At 38.5% G+C, this 16,478-nt stretch overlaps 1 protein-coding gene and 1 pseudogene across 1 annotated transcript in view; one reads left to right on the top strand and one right to left on the bottom strand.

The window, feature by feature from the left end:
• The window catches only part of Gsap (gamma-secretase activating protein), a 97,237-nt gene extending 80,884 nt beyond the window's left edge, over window positions 1-16,353 (top strand). The window contains exons 25-31 of the mRNA XM_026384945.2: window positions 2,128-2,198; window positions 2,629-2,723; window positions 12,929-13,048; window positions 13,818-13,879; window positions 15,100-15,201; window positions 15,347-15,446; window positions 15,805-16,353. Coding sequence (XP_026240730.2) covers window positions 2,128-2,198; window positions 2,629-2,723; window positions 12,929-13,048; window positions 13,818-13,879; window positions 15,100-15,201; window positions 15,347-15,446; window positions 15,805-15,896 — 642 coding nt within the window. The 3' untranslated portion in view covers window positions 15,897-16,353. The remainder of the gene's footprint in view (window positions 1-2,127; window positions 2,199-2,628; window positions 2,724-12,928; window positions 13,049-13,817; window positions 13,880-15,099; window positions 15,202-15,346; window positions 15,447-15,804) is intronic.
• On the bottom strand, window positions 4-10,939 carry LOC113180110 (small ribosomal subunit protein eS24-like; annotated as a pseudogene).
• Window positions 16,354-16,478: the final 125 nt, after the last annotated feature.

The following is a 16,478-nucleotide window of genomic DNA, read 5'->3' as shown; positions in this document are numbered from 1 at the left end:
TTCCCTACCCCTGTATATAAATCTCAGGATATAGTTCAGTGAGCATATTTGTGTCTTTCAAATTAGGTTTTAGAAGATATCCCATCTTCAAACCAATATATTTGGTGCTAAAGATTGAGGAAAGGGAAATAAGAACAATAAACAATGAGAAGTTGGTTTTGAAAGTGATTTACTGCCCTCCCTTCAGCTAGTGGTCATGTACTTCAAGAGGCATAGAACAATGAATTTAGGAAGGTTGCCAAATGTTCACTCATCTTGGCAACTCCCACCTCCTTATTAAACTCTAACTAGTGATTTCTGTGCCTGGAGATTTATGCAGACATGAGAGAACCTGAACTTCAGTTCTTAATTAGTTCCAACAGCCCTACTAGGTCAGATTCCAGCTTAGTTGCATAAATACTACCATGGGTGAGCTTGCTGATGAGCCATGGTAGCCATGTATTGAAATTGTGTAATACAAGTTAATAACACCAGTTCATTTGTAAATAGAAGTGATGTGACAAGATCGAATTAACTTAAGGTGCCTTGGGTCTTCCAAAAAGCTCATAAAGTTAAGTCTGGTTCTGTTTAGAGTACAGAAATAATATCCTTTGACAAATTAAAAAACATATTTATAGATAAAGAGAAAGAATGCTTCATTATTTTTCCAAGTTTGGATAAGACCTCTACACAAAAGAGCCCATGTGTAAACATTTTTGCAGTGAGCTCTGGAAGATTCGTTAAGTTTATTAGATCTGGCTGATTTAATCTCTTCAAGTTTAATTTTAAGATTTTTCACCTTATTATAATCGTTAGTCTTTTTAAATATCATGTTTGAATTTCTATAGAAAGATTTGAGTTTTACTTTTTTAAGTTTCATAATTTTTAATGTTTTAGGAGATATTAGGCATTCTCATATTCTGATATTTACAAATGAGGAATTGAATTTTCCCTAAATAATTTTCCTTCTCAGTAGAACGATAGCAAGGGGGCTCACTTCATGAAAATGATATTGATCTTACTCATGTTGATGTTCACTTGCTTTCCTAGAAAGTCTGCTATCTTATAACACAATTATTTAACATCGATTTATCACCCTTCTTTCTGTTGACTTTAAATTTCACCTTCCAAAGTATTCTAGTTTGCATTAATTATTGCTAGAATTAGTAGGCCCAGATATGATATATATGTAGACTCAGAAATCTCAGTGTCCCTGACTTCCTAAATCTGCAATCACTAAATGAGGCCAGATCTCCCTGCCCTTACCTAGCAGCAACCAGCCATACCTTCTCTCCTTCTCTGAGGACGACTGGGTAGTTTTTCTAAAATATATCAAGGACATTGCAGCAGCACTTGATTGTTGTTTACATGTTATCTTGATTTCAGCCGAAGAAATCACTAGCGATAGTATGTGCCTGTACATCTATGGAGATTTTCTGCCTTATTCCTTTTCTTAGACTGCATGTGAGATGCACCAATCCATGGCTGACATCACTGGAGAATGCCCTACTGCTGACAAGCTTGATGCAAAATTAGAATGGGTTTCTGAGTAGAGCTGTAAGACAAGAAGGTTATTTACTTTGGTTGATTTCAATTATGATGTATTAACCATCAATGGTGCTAGTTCTTACAACAGCTCTGCTAAATAATCCCCCCTCATTTTGCAGATGAGGACACTGAGATTTGGGGAGGAAAGGTAACTTGCCTAGGGTTACACAGCTGGTGAAATACAGAACCCAGACTTGATATTAGTCTCCCACAGCTCATGCTCACACCTCTATTCTACTATGTCTTCTTTCTTTGGCTTTTAGCTCTTGGGCCTTGTGGTGTAACAGGCCTAGAGCAAACTGAGTGACACTTGACCTTCACTGATGGGTCTGTAAGTGTGAATGGTGGGGCCAGTTTGCCAAGCTGGGGAGGCTCATTGGGGGCATTTCCTGCACAGACAGAGTGTCCTCTGTTAGGCTCTGGGAAGCATTTTCAATCTTTCTGTTTTGGATTCCTCTGCCTCAGAATTGACCTCAGAAAAGCTGGTTCTGTGTCAGGGCACAGTATGAATGCCAGATGTCAGAGCTGTGTAGGGACAGCCAGAGGGGCCTGGGGGGAAAGCATGTGAGCAGTTGGTGAACACCCTTTTCTGCCCTCTAGCTGGATCTCATTTGTCGCCTAGTGGAAACCTGCTGGAGGAAGCATGATCTTCAGTCTTCTGTTCTCCACTTGTACGCAAGTATTTCCCACTGTCCTTTATCAGGATGAACAAACAGGCAACAACTTTGATGGCTACCTATTCTAGCACAGCCTTTTTGAAACTTCCTAGTTCAAAGCAATTCTCACCAATCCCAGCCCCATCAATTCAGCATTTAAATTTACATTCGCCATCCTCTTTCTCTGGCATGGTTGATGAAGAGGGAGAGACACAGGAGTACTGCTACGAAGGGGGAATTTCAGTTAATACAATTTATAATTTATGAGCCTACTGTCTGGTTAGATTCTAGGCCTTTGGTTGATGGTCATTGTCATATTTATGAAGCTTTCTGCAGGGCCTAGCATTTCACAATTAGCAGATCCCCTGTGTGATACTTGTAGCCACTGCTTGGGGCAGATGGGACTTTAGGCCTGCTGACATGCTGCTTTGTTATCTTTTCCCAGCAATAGGCCTCGAAGTGCTGCTGAATTTGAAGTCTTTCACATCATGACCAGGATTTTGGAAGCTACTAACAGTTTATTTTTACCTCTGCCTCCTGGTAAGTCTGGGTTCTTTTGTCCTTTGGTGTAATAAATTTGTTCTTTCTTTTTCACCTGGTCCCCAGACATTGGCACATTGTGAATTTCATGATAACTGTTAGAAACTGTGTGTCTCACAGTGTGTCACTGTGAGAGATTGGCATTGAGGTTGGTCTCTGCTGGCCAGACCTACCCTGGCTACTCACCTGTGCTGTAGCTTGTGACTATCTTCAAGAAAAAGACTGGATCCTGTGCAGTTTTCTAGGGAAATTTGAATCAGTGGTACTGAACCAGGGAGCCCTTTCTCTGAGGTTTTCAGAACTTGTTTATCTGATGGAGATGTCTGGAGGTTCCCCCTTGGGAGGAAGTGATTCTGTGCCAAGAATTGAGCTGATTCTTGAGTGACTGGAAACTAAGTGTTTCCCTTAGAATTTTGAAACAGGACCAAGTCAGGCTTCAAAACACCCTTAGGATATGAGAATGCAATCCATTCATTTAAGTGGTCATTTGTTCATTTAGTCAGCAAACATTTGTAGAGCACATTTCATGCCAGGTAATCTTAGAAATTAGCACAGTTACAAAGATGACAAAGAATCTAGTTAAGATGTAGATATAAATCAGTATCCATAATAAGAAATGAATAAGTTCCTATTTGCTATGAACTGCCTTATGTTTGTTATGTTACTTTTTTAATAGTGAGAACACTAACATGACATTTCCCCTCTTAGTAGATTTTTAAACATGCAATACAGTATTAACCATAGGCACAGCATTCTAGCTCTAAAACTTATTCATCTTACATAACTGAAACATTTTAAACCTGTTGAAGAGTGTTTCCTCTTTCTCCATCTCCCAGCCCCTGGCAACCACCTTTCTATTCTGTTTCTATGAGTTTGACTATTTTAGATGCTTCATGTAAGTTGAATCATGCAGCATTTGTCTTTTGTAACAGACTTATTTCAACCAGTACAAAGCCCTCTAGGTTCACCCAGGTGTTCGTCCTGCGTATGGCAGGATCTCTTTCCTTTTAAGACTGAACAGTATTATGTTTATATTCTACATTTTTTAAATCCATTTATCTGTCAGTGGAATTTCGTGTTGTATTCATACTTTGGCTATTATGGGTAATGTGGCAATGAGCATGTGCAGATCTTTTTAAGATCTTGATTTCAATTCTTTTGGATATATATTCAAAAGTGGGATTACTGAATTATATGGTAGTTCTGTTTTATTTATTTTTTAAATGTAGGATTGTTTTTCTTTATCTTTATTTTTATGTGGTGCCAGGGATCAAACCCAGTGCCTCACGCATGCTAGGCAAGTGCTCTACCACTGAGCTACAACCTCAGCCCCCCTGTTTTAATTTTTTTTTTAAACCTACACACTATTTTTCAGTATCTGCACCATTTTACATTCCCACCAACAGGGTAAAACGGTTCTCCACATTCTTACCAACTTTTTCAGTGCTGTGACTGAAAGATCTGATGAGAACAATCAGAGTAGGAAAAGTTTATTTTGGGGCTCACGGCTTCAGAGATCTCAATCCACAGATGGCAGCTCCACTTCTTGGGGCTTGAGGTGAAACAACAGCATAGCAGAAGAGTTTGGTGGAGGACAATGGCTCAGGACATGTTATCATGAAGCAGAGAGTCACCTATCCTCTCCATGGACAAAATATAAATACTAAAGGCATGCCCATTGACCCTCCTCCTGTAGCCACTTCCTATCTGCCAACAGTTATCACCCAGTTAATTCCTATTAGGGAATTAATGTATTGATTACATTACGGCTCTCATGACCCAATCATTTCACCTCTAAGCTTTCTTGCATTGTCTCATAAACTTTCAAGAGAACACTTCACATCTAAACCATAACACCAACACTTTTTTCTTGTGTTATAGTTGCCTAAGAGGTGTGAGGTAATGTCTTACTGTGGCTTTAATTTATATTTCCCTGATGATTAGTTATATATTGAGCATCTTTGGCCATTTGTTTGTCATCTTTGGAAAAAATGTTCAAGTTCCTTGCCCACTTTTTAATTAGGCTGTCTTTTTGCTTCTGAGTTGTTTGAGGTTTTTATATGCTCTGAATATTAACCCCTTACAGGATATAAGATTTGCAAGTACTTCCTCCCATTTAGTGGGTTGTAATTATACAAATTAATTGGTTTCATTGTGGCATTTCCATACATGCATATTTTGAGCTTTGATCATGTTCACCTCCCTTCTCCTACCTCTCTTCCCCCACACCTTCCTGGTCCCTAGTAGTCTTTTTTTTCTTTTTAGTTTCTATATATGAGAGAAAACATGCAATACTTGTCTTTTTGTTCCTGGATTATTTCTGATGTCTTCCAATTTTATCCATTTTCCTTCAAATGACAAGATTTTATTCTTCTTTAGGATTGAATGATAATCCATTACATATAATAAACCATATTTTCTTTATCCATTTATGTGTTGATGAGCACATAGGCTGATTCCATATCTTGGCTATTGTGAATAGTGCTACAGAAGGCATGGACATGCAGTTTATCTCTTTTGTATGCTGACTTCATTTGCTTTAGATCAAAACCTAGGAGTGGTATAGCTGGGTTGTATGGTAGTTCTATTTTTAGTTCTTTGAGGAAACTCCATACTGCTTTCCTTAGTGGCTATTACTAATCTGTGTTCCCATCAACAGTATATAAGGATTTCTTTTTCTTTAAAACTTTGCCAGCAGTTGCTACTTTTGTTTTCATAATAGTCATTCCAACTGGGGTGAGACAGAGCCTCAATGTAGTTTTGATTTGCATTTCCTTGATGGCTAGAGACACAGAACATATATATATTTTTTCATATATTGGCCATTTCTACTTACTCTTTTGTGAAGTGTCTATTCATATCACTTGCCTATTTATTTGTTTTGTTGTTTCTTTTTTATTATTTTAAATATGTATTCTAAATATTAATCCTCCATGAGATGAATAGCTGGAAAATATTTTCTCCCATTCTGTAGGTTGTCTCTTCACTCTGTTATTTCCTCTGCTGTGCAGAAGGATTTTAATTTGATGAAATTCCATTTGTTAATTCTTGTTCTTTTTTTCCTGGGTTATTTGAGTCCTGTCCAAGAAATGATTGCTTGTGCAAATATTTTGGAGTGTTTCCCATGTTTTTCTTCTGGTAGTTTTGAAATTTCAGATTTTACATTAACATATTTGATCCATTTTGAATTGATTTTTGTACTGGGTGAGAGAGATGGTTTTAGTTTCAATCTGCAATCTTCCAGTTTTCCCAGTACCATTCATTGAAGAGGCTGTCTTTTCTCCAGTGTATGTTTTTGGCACCTTTTGTCAAGAATCAATTGATCAATTGGTTGAAGATGCCTGCATTTATTTCTGGGCCCTCTATTCTATCCTTTTGGTCTGTTTTGTTATTATGTGTTATGGTTTGAATATGAAGTATTCCCACAAAGCTTTTTTCTTGTAACAAGGATTGAACCCAGGGGTACTTAACCACTGAGCAACGTCTCCAGCCCTTTAAAAAATATTTTATTTAGAGACAGAGTCTCACTGGGTTACTTAAGGCCTTGCTAAGTTGCTGAGGCTGATTTTGAACTCACGATCCTCCTGCCTCAGCCTCCAGAGCTGCTGGGAATATAGGTGTGCGCCATTGAGCCTGGCCCCCAAAGCTCTTGAGATGATGCAGAAATAATCTGAGGTGACATGCTTTGATTTTAAGAGCTGTCACCTAATCAGTGGATTCATCCATTTGACATATTACTTTGAAAGGACTACTGTATTGGGTGATAACCATAGGCAAGTAGGGTGTGGCTGGATGAAGGAGGTCTCTGAGGGCATGCATTTGGGGTTTCTATTTTGTCCCTAGCATCTTGCTTTCTATTTCCTAGCTGCCATGAGTTGAGATTTCCCTGCCATGCCTTTCTGCCATGATGTTCTGCCTCATCTTGGGCCCAGAGTAATAGAGTCAGCTGACCATGGACCCAACCTCTGAAGTTGTGAGCCCAAAATAAACTTCTTCTCTAAATTGTTCTTGTTGGATCTTTTTGTCAGAGTGATCCAAAGCTGATTAACGCACTATGGCTCTGTAGTATATTTTGAAATTAAGTATTATGATGCCTCTAACATTGTTATTTTTGCTCAGGATTGCTTTGGCTATTTGGGATCTTTTGTGTTTCTATAGATTTTAGGATTCTCCCCCTTAGTTCTATGAAGAACATGGGGATTGCATTCAATCTGTAGATTGCTTGGTTCATATGGCCACTGAACAATATGAATTCTCTCAATCTATTAACATGAGAGATCTTTGCACCATCTATTGTTCAATTTCTTTCTTTAGTGGTTTGTGATTTTCATTGCAGAGGTCTTTCATAGCCTTTGTTAGGTTCATGCCTAGGTATACTATTTTTTTTTAGTGGCTATTGAGATTGCTTTCCTCATTTCTCAGTTTATTATTGGCATATAGTAAAGCTACTGATTTTCATAGGTTGATTTTTGTATCTTTCTACTTTACTGAGTTTATCAGTTCTGAAAATCTTCTGGTGAGGTCTTTAGGATTTATTATGTATATAATCAAATCATCTGCAAATTTGACTTCCTCCTTTCCTGTTGTATGCTTTTAATTTCTTTAGGTTATTTTCTCTGGCTAGAATTTCTAGCACTATATTGAATAAGTGTGTGTGTGTGTGTGTGTCCTCTGTCAGGTTTTGGTAGCAGGTGTTTTGGTGCTGTGTGTTTTTTACTTTCCACCTCTTCTGTTAGAATCCCTTAAGCATCTTCTGTAATGCTGGTCTAGTGGTCACAGATTCCCTCAGTTTATGTTTATCTTGGAAGGTCATTATTTTTCCTCCGATTCTGAGGGATAACTTTGCTGGGTATCATAATTTGGACTAGTAGTTATTTTCCTTTAGGACTTGAAATACATTATTCTATGTCCTCCTGGTCTTTAGAGTTTCTTCTCAGAAATATGCTGTTAGTCTAATGGGTTTTCTTTTAAATGTGACTTCTCTTTCAGCTTTAACATTCTTTTTTTGTTCTGTACTTTAGATAGTTTGTTGTGGAAAGATTATTTTCTGCTTATGTCTATTTGTGATTTTAAGTAGAACCTCATATACATGGATGTCCAAGTCTTTCCCAAGATTTGGAAATTTTTCTTTTTTTGCTATTTCACTGAATAGGTTTTCTATGCCCAGAGCACATGGCTCTTCTCTTTCCAGTATAATTCTATGGCATTTGATATTTTAATGGTGTTCCAGAGATCTTGTACATTTCCTTTTTTGTTCTTAGTTTTCTTTTTTTTTTTTTTGCTGTCTGAATGTAATATTATGGCAGATTTGTCTTCAATATTTTTTCTTCTACTTGATCGAATCTGTTGTTAAGGCTTTCAACTGAGTTTTTAATTGGACTTATTGAGCTTTTCATCTTTAAGATTTCTGTTTGATTCTTTTTCAACATCTCCATTTCTTTATTGGATTGATCATCTATATCCTGCATTGTCTTCCTCAGTTCATTCAACTTTTTATTTGTATTCTTTTGGATGTCATTGAACTTTCAAAAAAGTCATTCTTTTGAATTCTTTGTCTAGCATTTCATCTACTTTGGTATCTTTGGGATCTGTCACTATGGAGTTATGAACTTTAGGAAGTGACATAGTGTGTTGATTTTTGTGTTTCTTGTATTTGTATGTTGAGATTTGTGCATGTATTAGGATATGGATACCTCTTTCATTTTCATGTGGTATTCTTTTTTGGTATGTGGCTTTCTTCTCCCAATGTAGCTTGAGGTATTGGCTTGTTGTATATGTTGCATTTATTTCTAATCAGACTCTAATACAGTAAGTTCTTGGGTTTGGGCACAGAACATACTGTATTGGAATCAGAGACCCACTGTCTCTGAAAGTCTTATAAAAGAGGGGACACTCTGATACTTCAGGTAGAATGTTGACCAGCAGAGTATGTGGGATGCATCCTTTGGGGTTATTCTCCTACAAGAGTTGTAGCACCTATCTGGAATTGGGGATTTCTACAGGTATTCCCTGTTGATAGCAGCTTTGTTACTTGAAAGTGATTCTGATATTTGTTACTCCAGCTGCATTAAAGAGCCTGAAGCTCTTGTCCTCTGGAGATTGGTGCAGATCTATGTGCTTCACCAGCAGAGGAGGGGCCTGAAATCACACTTCCTCTTAGGACTCACCGTCAGTCTTATTAATCCTAGTCAATCAGATCAGTTTCTCCTCCAATCAATATAGAGGACCCATGTATATGTGGTGTCAGCAAGCATTGTATATTTTTCTTCTGTGCAGCTATGGTTGGGGAATCTGTCCAGCAGCTGGACCTTAGCCTCCTTCTGCCTGTGCCCACCTGGGAACTGGTCAGTAGCTGGGAGTTTACATCTAACCTTTTCCTTAAGTATCCAACAGGGTTCCAGTGAGACTGGGTTGTGGCTGGAGTTGGGCTTAATTCTTCTCAGCAAAGCTGGGAGGATAGTTTAGTAGCTGAGCACCTGCCTATCCCCAGCACCAGAAGCAGGGGTGGGGGTTACCATGACAATAATAATAAATAAATTTAAAACAAAAAGGATAATGAAGAGGAAAAATACAAAAATAGAAATAAAAGGAAAAATGAGAAGAACAAAAATAAATTTTTAAGTAAAAATTAAGGAAAACATAAAAGAATTGACATAGATTAAAAATGACTCAAAACTTTTGAAGTGCTTAAAAGTCTGAGTGTGGCTGATTGTAGTCTATGTTGATTTAAGTATCCTTCCAGTCTTTTAGGGTTCGATTCTGCCAGGTATGAGGCAAGTGTAGTGGGTTGAAGACACAGCCAAGGCTGCAAACTTGTTGGAATTCTCCGCTTTGCCATGCTAGTTTGGGTGGAATGCAGGCTGTGTCTCTTGATCAATAGATTCAGGTAGAATGTTGACCACACCAGGAGGATATTCTCTCCTGAGGTCTCTAGTCTGCCCACCTAGGGGCATGGCAAATGCTAGCGCCTCTAAGAGCAGGAAGAGCAAAGAAACCACTGAATTCTTCAAATTCTTCATTCGGGGTGTTTTTTATAAACCCAGTGATCTGCTACCCTGGATTCCAGCACCTTCAGACCTGACCCCTGTGTGAAACCACATGTGACACCACATGTGATTGGTGTTGCTCTCAACTGCAGAGGGGAGGTTCCTTGAGATTCCCTGTGGTAGCCTGCACTCCCAAGGCATAGAACTTCTCAGCAGGTTTGTGTCAGACACTCTCCCAATCCAACAGCATCCTGTATGGCCACCTCCTGCCCAGTCAGTATAGCAGGGTATCCACAGGGTATTATGGTGTCAGATTTTCTGACTCCTGCCAGATCAGTATAATCTCAAGAGGGCTCCTGGATATAGCATCCTGAGAGTTTGATAAGAGAGGTAGGGACATTTCTTCTCTAAAGCCAGCTTGTGCAGACTACAGGTCACTTATTTAAGCTGTCTGCAGGGTTCAGCCTTCCACTCAATGCTGCAAATCTTTTACCTTTACCCTCTTAGAGGGTAGAGTCCCCTTTCCCCGAGGATCTGAGCACCAGGTTCTGGGGTACTCCACTTCTCTTGCTTTGTGACTCTCCCTAGTCTCTGGATTCCACCAGGTCTCATTTTCTGTGCTGTCAGTTTTCAGGGGTCACTCATGGCTACTCACCTAGAGCAGTTGCATACCTGTTGTCTTGTTTCTGCCTCCAGAGAAGTAGGCTAGTGCTGAGTGCATCTCTTCTGCCATCTAACTCTCCCTCCATCTCCTTTAGGTATCATTTTAAAAATGTTTTTACAGTTAATTAATCCTCATGAAAAATTCACACTATCACCGCAGCTAAAGTCATTGCAGAATCTTGATGCCTTTGGCTTTTTGCCAGCTCCAACATTTGCCTTCACAGTCCCCCTGACTTTCTTCATTCTGTTCTTGCATTCCTTTCACTGTTTTCTTGAGGTCTTTTTCTTTTCATACAGGTTGTATCTTGCCAGTCTATGTTTGGGTTCATTTTTCTTTGCATAATCAAAGGAATCATATATCATGCCAAAGCCAGTTGTCTTGCCATGTCTAAAATGGGTTCTGAATCTAAACACAAAGATAACATCTGGTGTGGTTTTGTACATTTTGGTTAATTTTTCTAGAATTTTTCTCTTGGGAACTGTTGCTTTCCCAGGGTGAAGAACATCAATGACCATTTGTTTCATCTGAAGTAATCGATTGGTCTGGATAGTTACTGTGTCATTCATGATGGTGGCAGGTCCTCCTCCTTTATGTATTCTTGATACTCTTATTGAACATTGGTTGCTGGTATATGCATGAATTTATTATTGTATATGTTATGTTGAGCGTTGTTATGGTTTGGATGTGAGGTGCCCCTCAAAAGCTCATGTGTGAGACAATGCAGGAGGGTTTGGAAAGGAGATGATTGGATTGTGGGAATCTTAACACACACCTGATGGGATTAATTCAGTGGTGGCTGGGGGTGACGGGGGTGTGGCTGGAGGAGGTGGGACATTGGGGACATGGATTTGGGGTATTTATTTGTATGTGGGAAGTGAGGATTTCTCTCTCTGCTTTCTGACCATCACGTGAGCCACTTCCCTTTACCACACTCTACTGCCATGATGTTCTGCCTCATCTGGAGACAAGAATAGATCTGGCTATGTATGGATTGAGATCTCTGAATCTGTGAGCCCTCAATATAAACTTTTCTTCTTCTAACATTGTTCTGGTCAGTTTTTTAGTCATAATAGCAAAAAAAAAGACAAAAATGTTAAGCTTTATGATAGTTGTCACTATATAATGCTATTAGTTGATTTTATTTAGTCACATATATCTGTCCATTCATCCATTGTGTTAGCTTTTTGTTGTGACCAAAATACCTGACAAGAACAACTTCAGAGGAGGAAAGATTTACTTTGGCTGATGGTTTCAGAGGATTCAATCCATGGTCCACCAGCTTTATTGCTCTAGGCCTGAGATGAAGCAGAACACCATGGCAGAAGGGTGTGGTGGAGGAAAGCTGCTCTGTGAGTGACAGCCAGGAGGCAGAGGGAGACAGAGAGGAAGGGGCTGGGACAGTTCCCAAGACTATGCCATCAGTGCCTTGCTTTCTCCAGCCATGCCCTACCTGTCTATAGTTTTCACTATCATCCACTAAATACATTCAAATTATTTATCCATCAAATGGATCAATCCACTGATGAAATTAGAGCCCTCATGATCCAGCCATTTCCTCTCTGAACATTGCTGCATTGCTTAACACATGAACTTTTGGGGGACATTCCAGGTCTAAACCATGTTGTTGATTAGCTGAGTGGTGCCATTGTGAAAAACATAGGCTATGATTCCGGCCTGGATTCAGGTTACTTCAACTTAATAGAAACTCAGAAAGGCTTAGTTACTTACAGCTGGTAAGTAACACAGCAGGATTCTAGCCCAGGTCTGCTCATGCTTAATCTGATATTTTCTAATATCTCCACTAAATATATTCTCTTCCTCATTTCCACTTCTGAGAATTACATTTACTCTTCAAAAGTCCTCTCAAATGCCATCCTTTCCAAGAGGACTTTTCTGATTCTCTCGGTCTGATATCATCTTCCATGTGTCTTGCTTCTGTCCATTGTATTAATAGTATATATAGAGCTTTGGGTTTGTGCTTGGTTAGCCCTCCCCATGAGGCTAATTAGGCTGGAGAGACAGCCTGCTCCTCTCTTGAATCCCTATAGATTTGCTCTCTGCCTACGGCATGTACATTCATTCTTTTCTATAATTTAGTTTGGGTAGACTCCAGAAGCCTTTCTCTAGGATATAACTAGAAATTAGGCACATAAACTGTTACTTTCTGGTCCAATTTTTTTCCCCTTTAGCAAGATAGTCTCTATCCAAACAACCTTTTAGCCTGGGCATAAATTTGAAAGATAGTTCTCTTTCACTATCTTGCTGTTGAATTACAAATATTACTAAACCATAAAATAATTTTACACTATGTAGACCTTGCCTTTGTTTTGCTGAGAGGACCCAAGAACAAGGAAATTCCTACTTATTGGGAACTTACTATATACCCATCGTGATACTTAGTTTTGATAATATAAAGAAGGAAACTTGGACTTTGTAAGGAGTTTAGTTGTCTCTAGGCACCAAGCACTGAACTTTATTAACATGGTCTGATTCATTTCCTCTGGGATGTTGGAGATGCCAGCTGATGTGTCTACTCTTTGGATCACTCATCCTAGGTTTCCACACTCTGCACACGATCCTTGGAGTCCACTGTCTCCCTTTGCATAACTTGCTGGATTATATTGATAATGGAGTGTTGCTTCTCACTGAAACAGCAGTCACAAGGCTTATAAAAGGTAAGAGGCCCTGAGTGTATAAGTGTGCTGGTTCCAGCCTGGGCACCACCATAGCTGGCTTTCTGGGTGTGTGAACTGTGGCTGTCACACTGAGCCTGCTGCACTAAGAAAGGTCCCGTGCTTGGCTTAATGCCCTGCAGAGGATCTTGAAATTTGTAATATTTGAACATGTCCCTTTTGCACTGGTCCCACAAATTATGCAAGTAGTCCTGTTGAGTATAGTCCATTGCCTGTGATCACCTTTGGGCCAACGTAAAGTACCTTAGCTCTTCAAGAAGCCCCGAAGAACTTCTCAAGCCATACACAGCTATTTGGTGTGGCTTGAGAAGTTCTTTGGGGCTTTCACTATGCACAAGGGCACTTGAGAATAGGAGACCCTGTAGGCTTGTTCTCAAGAAAGTATCACAAAATGGCTTACTTACAGCTGATTGACTATCATCATCTCAGCCTTGAAATACAGGAAAAACAGAGAAGCAGTACTTATATGAATTTGATTTTTAAATAAAGTCACTCTCAATTATGGTACTTTAGTAGATGAATTTTGTTAATGCATATGAGAACATTTGCCAACCCTGAAAGTACCTTCTGTTTTAAGTTAATCAATAATATTGCTTTGTGATTGGCAGCTAATTACAGAAAATCCCTTCTTAGTCACCCAACTAAAATTTTCAAAGTGTCGATTAACTCGAACATAAAGTTGGAATATATATTATCAGGATGAACCACTAAAGTGTTAAAGACTGTTTGTCTTATTTGCCAACTCTAACAGATCTGGATAATTCAGAGAAGAATGAAAAACTGAAATTCAGCATCCTTGTACGACTTCCTCCGGTAATCCTGAATTTTATTTTCCCCTAAGTCTTGGCACAACCCTCCTTCAATTTCTTTTTGTAAAAAGAGCATTTACTTTCTTTTGGCTAAAGTCAATTGAAGTATTTCATTTTCCAGTTCTTCCCAAGAAATCCTATCCACCCCCACCCCTCTGTTGGCTATTTCCCGTTAGTTCTACAATGTACTTGCTTTTCTGGCTTTGCACAGTATTGGCATAGCCCACTGAGAACATTTAGCCATCTTCTCCTCTTAGGAAACCACACTAATATTTACATCTGAGTCTGAGTAGGAGTGAGAGGGGAAACACGTGCTTTTGGCATTTAAACTGATAAGAAATTTAAATGCAGGTGAGGTCAGAGGTTCTGGAACTGTATTTCCTCTTAGTACATTTCCAGCAGGAAAACATTCCCAGGTCAAAGGAAAAATGAGAAACATGAGGGGAAAAAGTTAAAGGAATTCCTTGGAGGTTTTTCTTTCTTTCTTTGTTTCTTTTTTTTTTTTTTTTGAGGGGGAGGGGTGCACTAATATCCAAGTCTGAAATACCATGAAAAAATACAGAATTCCACAGCAAAGTCTTCTGACTACTTCCTGACCCTAAGAGCCTAGGTACCTGTCCACGGTTTACCTCCCTTGAGTGCTTGTACTTTTGACACCATCCTCCCCAAGGGAGGTCCTTTCTGGACCTAGTGGTCTCACTTTGTAATAGTCTCTCTCCATCACAGGCTTAATGAAGCAAAGGCAAGAATAGAGAACAAAGCATATTTTCCCTGGCTCAGTCTCTCTAGGGAACATTGCTGAACATTTAGTTTGGTCTATAAATTTGATTTTTTTTTGTTTGTTTTTTTGGCCTCAGACCTAGTGAATAAAAATTTCCTAGGTAAGACAGTGGCAGAGAAGTTGATATAAACATGCCTATAACCTTTTGTTTGCTTTTAAAATATCACTTAGGCTTGCCACACACATTTCCAGCTTTTAAGAGTAGCAGATAACTCCATTTCAGAAAAAGAATTTGGCAGCATGAATGTATCAACTGCTTTCCTCAAGGTAGCAATTGAGAGGAGTCTTAATTCAAAACTCAGAAGCATACTTCATAGCAATGTAGTCTTTTTTTTAAAATGGCTAGTCATTTTGGAATATTACTTTTAAAATTATGAACACATAAGGTATATTTAATGAACTGTGAGATATATTTTTTATACAATTTTCAATTTGCATGATAGCTCATTGGTCAGAAGATCTGTCGAGTTTGGGATCATCCTATGAGTTCCAATATCATTTCACGGACCCATGTGACCCAACTGCTTCAGAACTATAAGAAGCAGGTGAGTCTGTGAAAACACAGCCCTTCCATGTTCCTGTTTCCCAGTGTCAACATAACCACATGGACAGCAACTGTAATTCTGATGACTTTAAATGCATGATTGTTTCAGAGATATCAGTTAATACCAGAAGTGGTTTCTCTTTTAGTCTCGGAATTCCATGATGGACAAGTCATCATTCAGTGTAGAATTTCTGCCTCTGAACTACTTCATTGAAATTCTGACTGACCTGGAGTCCTCCAGTCAAGGTAATTCAGCCCTCTGTTCACAGCTTTCTCCTTGACACATCAGTCATTCTCTATTCACTTCTGTGTACCATTTTCTTTTCAAAAATATGCCTTACCTTACAAGTAGGCCTTTACTGCAATTGATTTTCATTAGCCATACACAATTTACTGCCCAAATTACAAAAGGAATCATCACCTTTGATGTTTTAAAAGGGTTTAAATCCTGTTTAGTTGATGTGAATGCTCTTGAAGTTTAATGAAATTTCACAACACATTCTGAGAATGTATTTTGATAAAATATAAAGTTAATGAGCTATGGGAAAAAGTTATAAATATTCCTCGGTTCTATAGTAACACACATACACATTTTTCCCCCCAGCTCTATGTGATTTTGAAGGACATGACAATGTGGATGCGCAATTTATACAGGAAGCAGCTCTGAAACACACCACAATGCTTTTGGACTTATAAAAGAAAAAAATTTCTATAGTAACTACTTGTAATATTTTAATCTTGCTCATTAACCTTACTCATATTGATAATTCTTTAGCAATATTTAAAACTGATAAAAAATCAGAATATATTGTTGAACAGTCTGAATTTCAGTTTGGTCCTTGTTTAGACAGAATTAACCTCATTCCAGTTTTGAACAACCAATAAACAGTGCTCTTCCTAGTGGCCAAGCAGACCAAGAGCTAGTTTCTGTTGAACTTTGGAATAAAATGGACTTCAGAAATGTAGGAAATAGTGGTTAGGCCAGCAAAAACTTAAAAATAACAAGCAGAAGAAATATTGTATAAGAATTTTACTTGAAAAGGGTTTTTTTTTTTAAATTGGACTAGATAAAATCTATCTCCACTATACCATCATTTGTAACATAGTAATTTGTACATGTAATAGAGTAGGGTTTGTCTTTGTGATAGTTCAGATGGAACTGTATTTAATTTTTTATATTTATAAAAGTTTGATTTAGTATTATACTATTAAAAAAACCCCAATGCTGACAGCTTTGGTCTGACTCTTCTGTTTTTGAACATAGCCTTTTTATCCAGG

The sequence above is a fragment of the Urocitellus parryii genome, chromosome 3 (assembly GCF_045843805.1).
Source record: "Urocitellus parryii isolate mUroPar1 chromosome 3, mUroPar1.hap1, whole genome shotgun sequence".
NCBI classification, from domain to species: Eukaryota; Metazoa; Chordata; class Mammalia; order Rodentia; family Sciuridae; genus Urocitellus; species Urocitellus parryii.
This window is presented reverse-complemented; position numbering and strand designations above follow the sequence as displayed.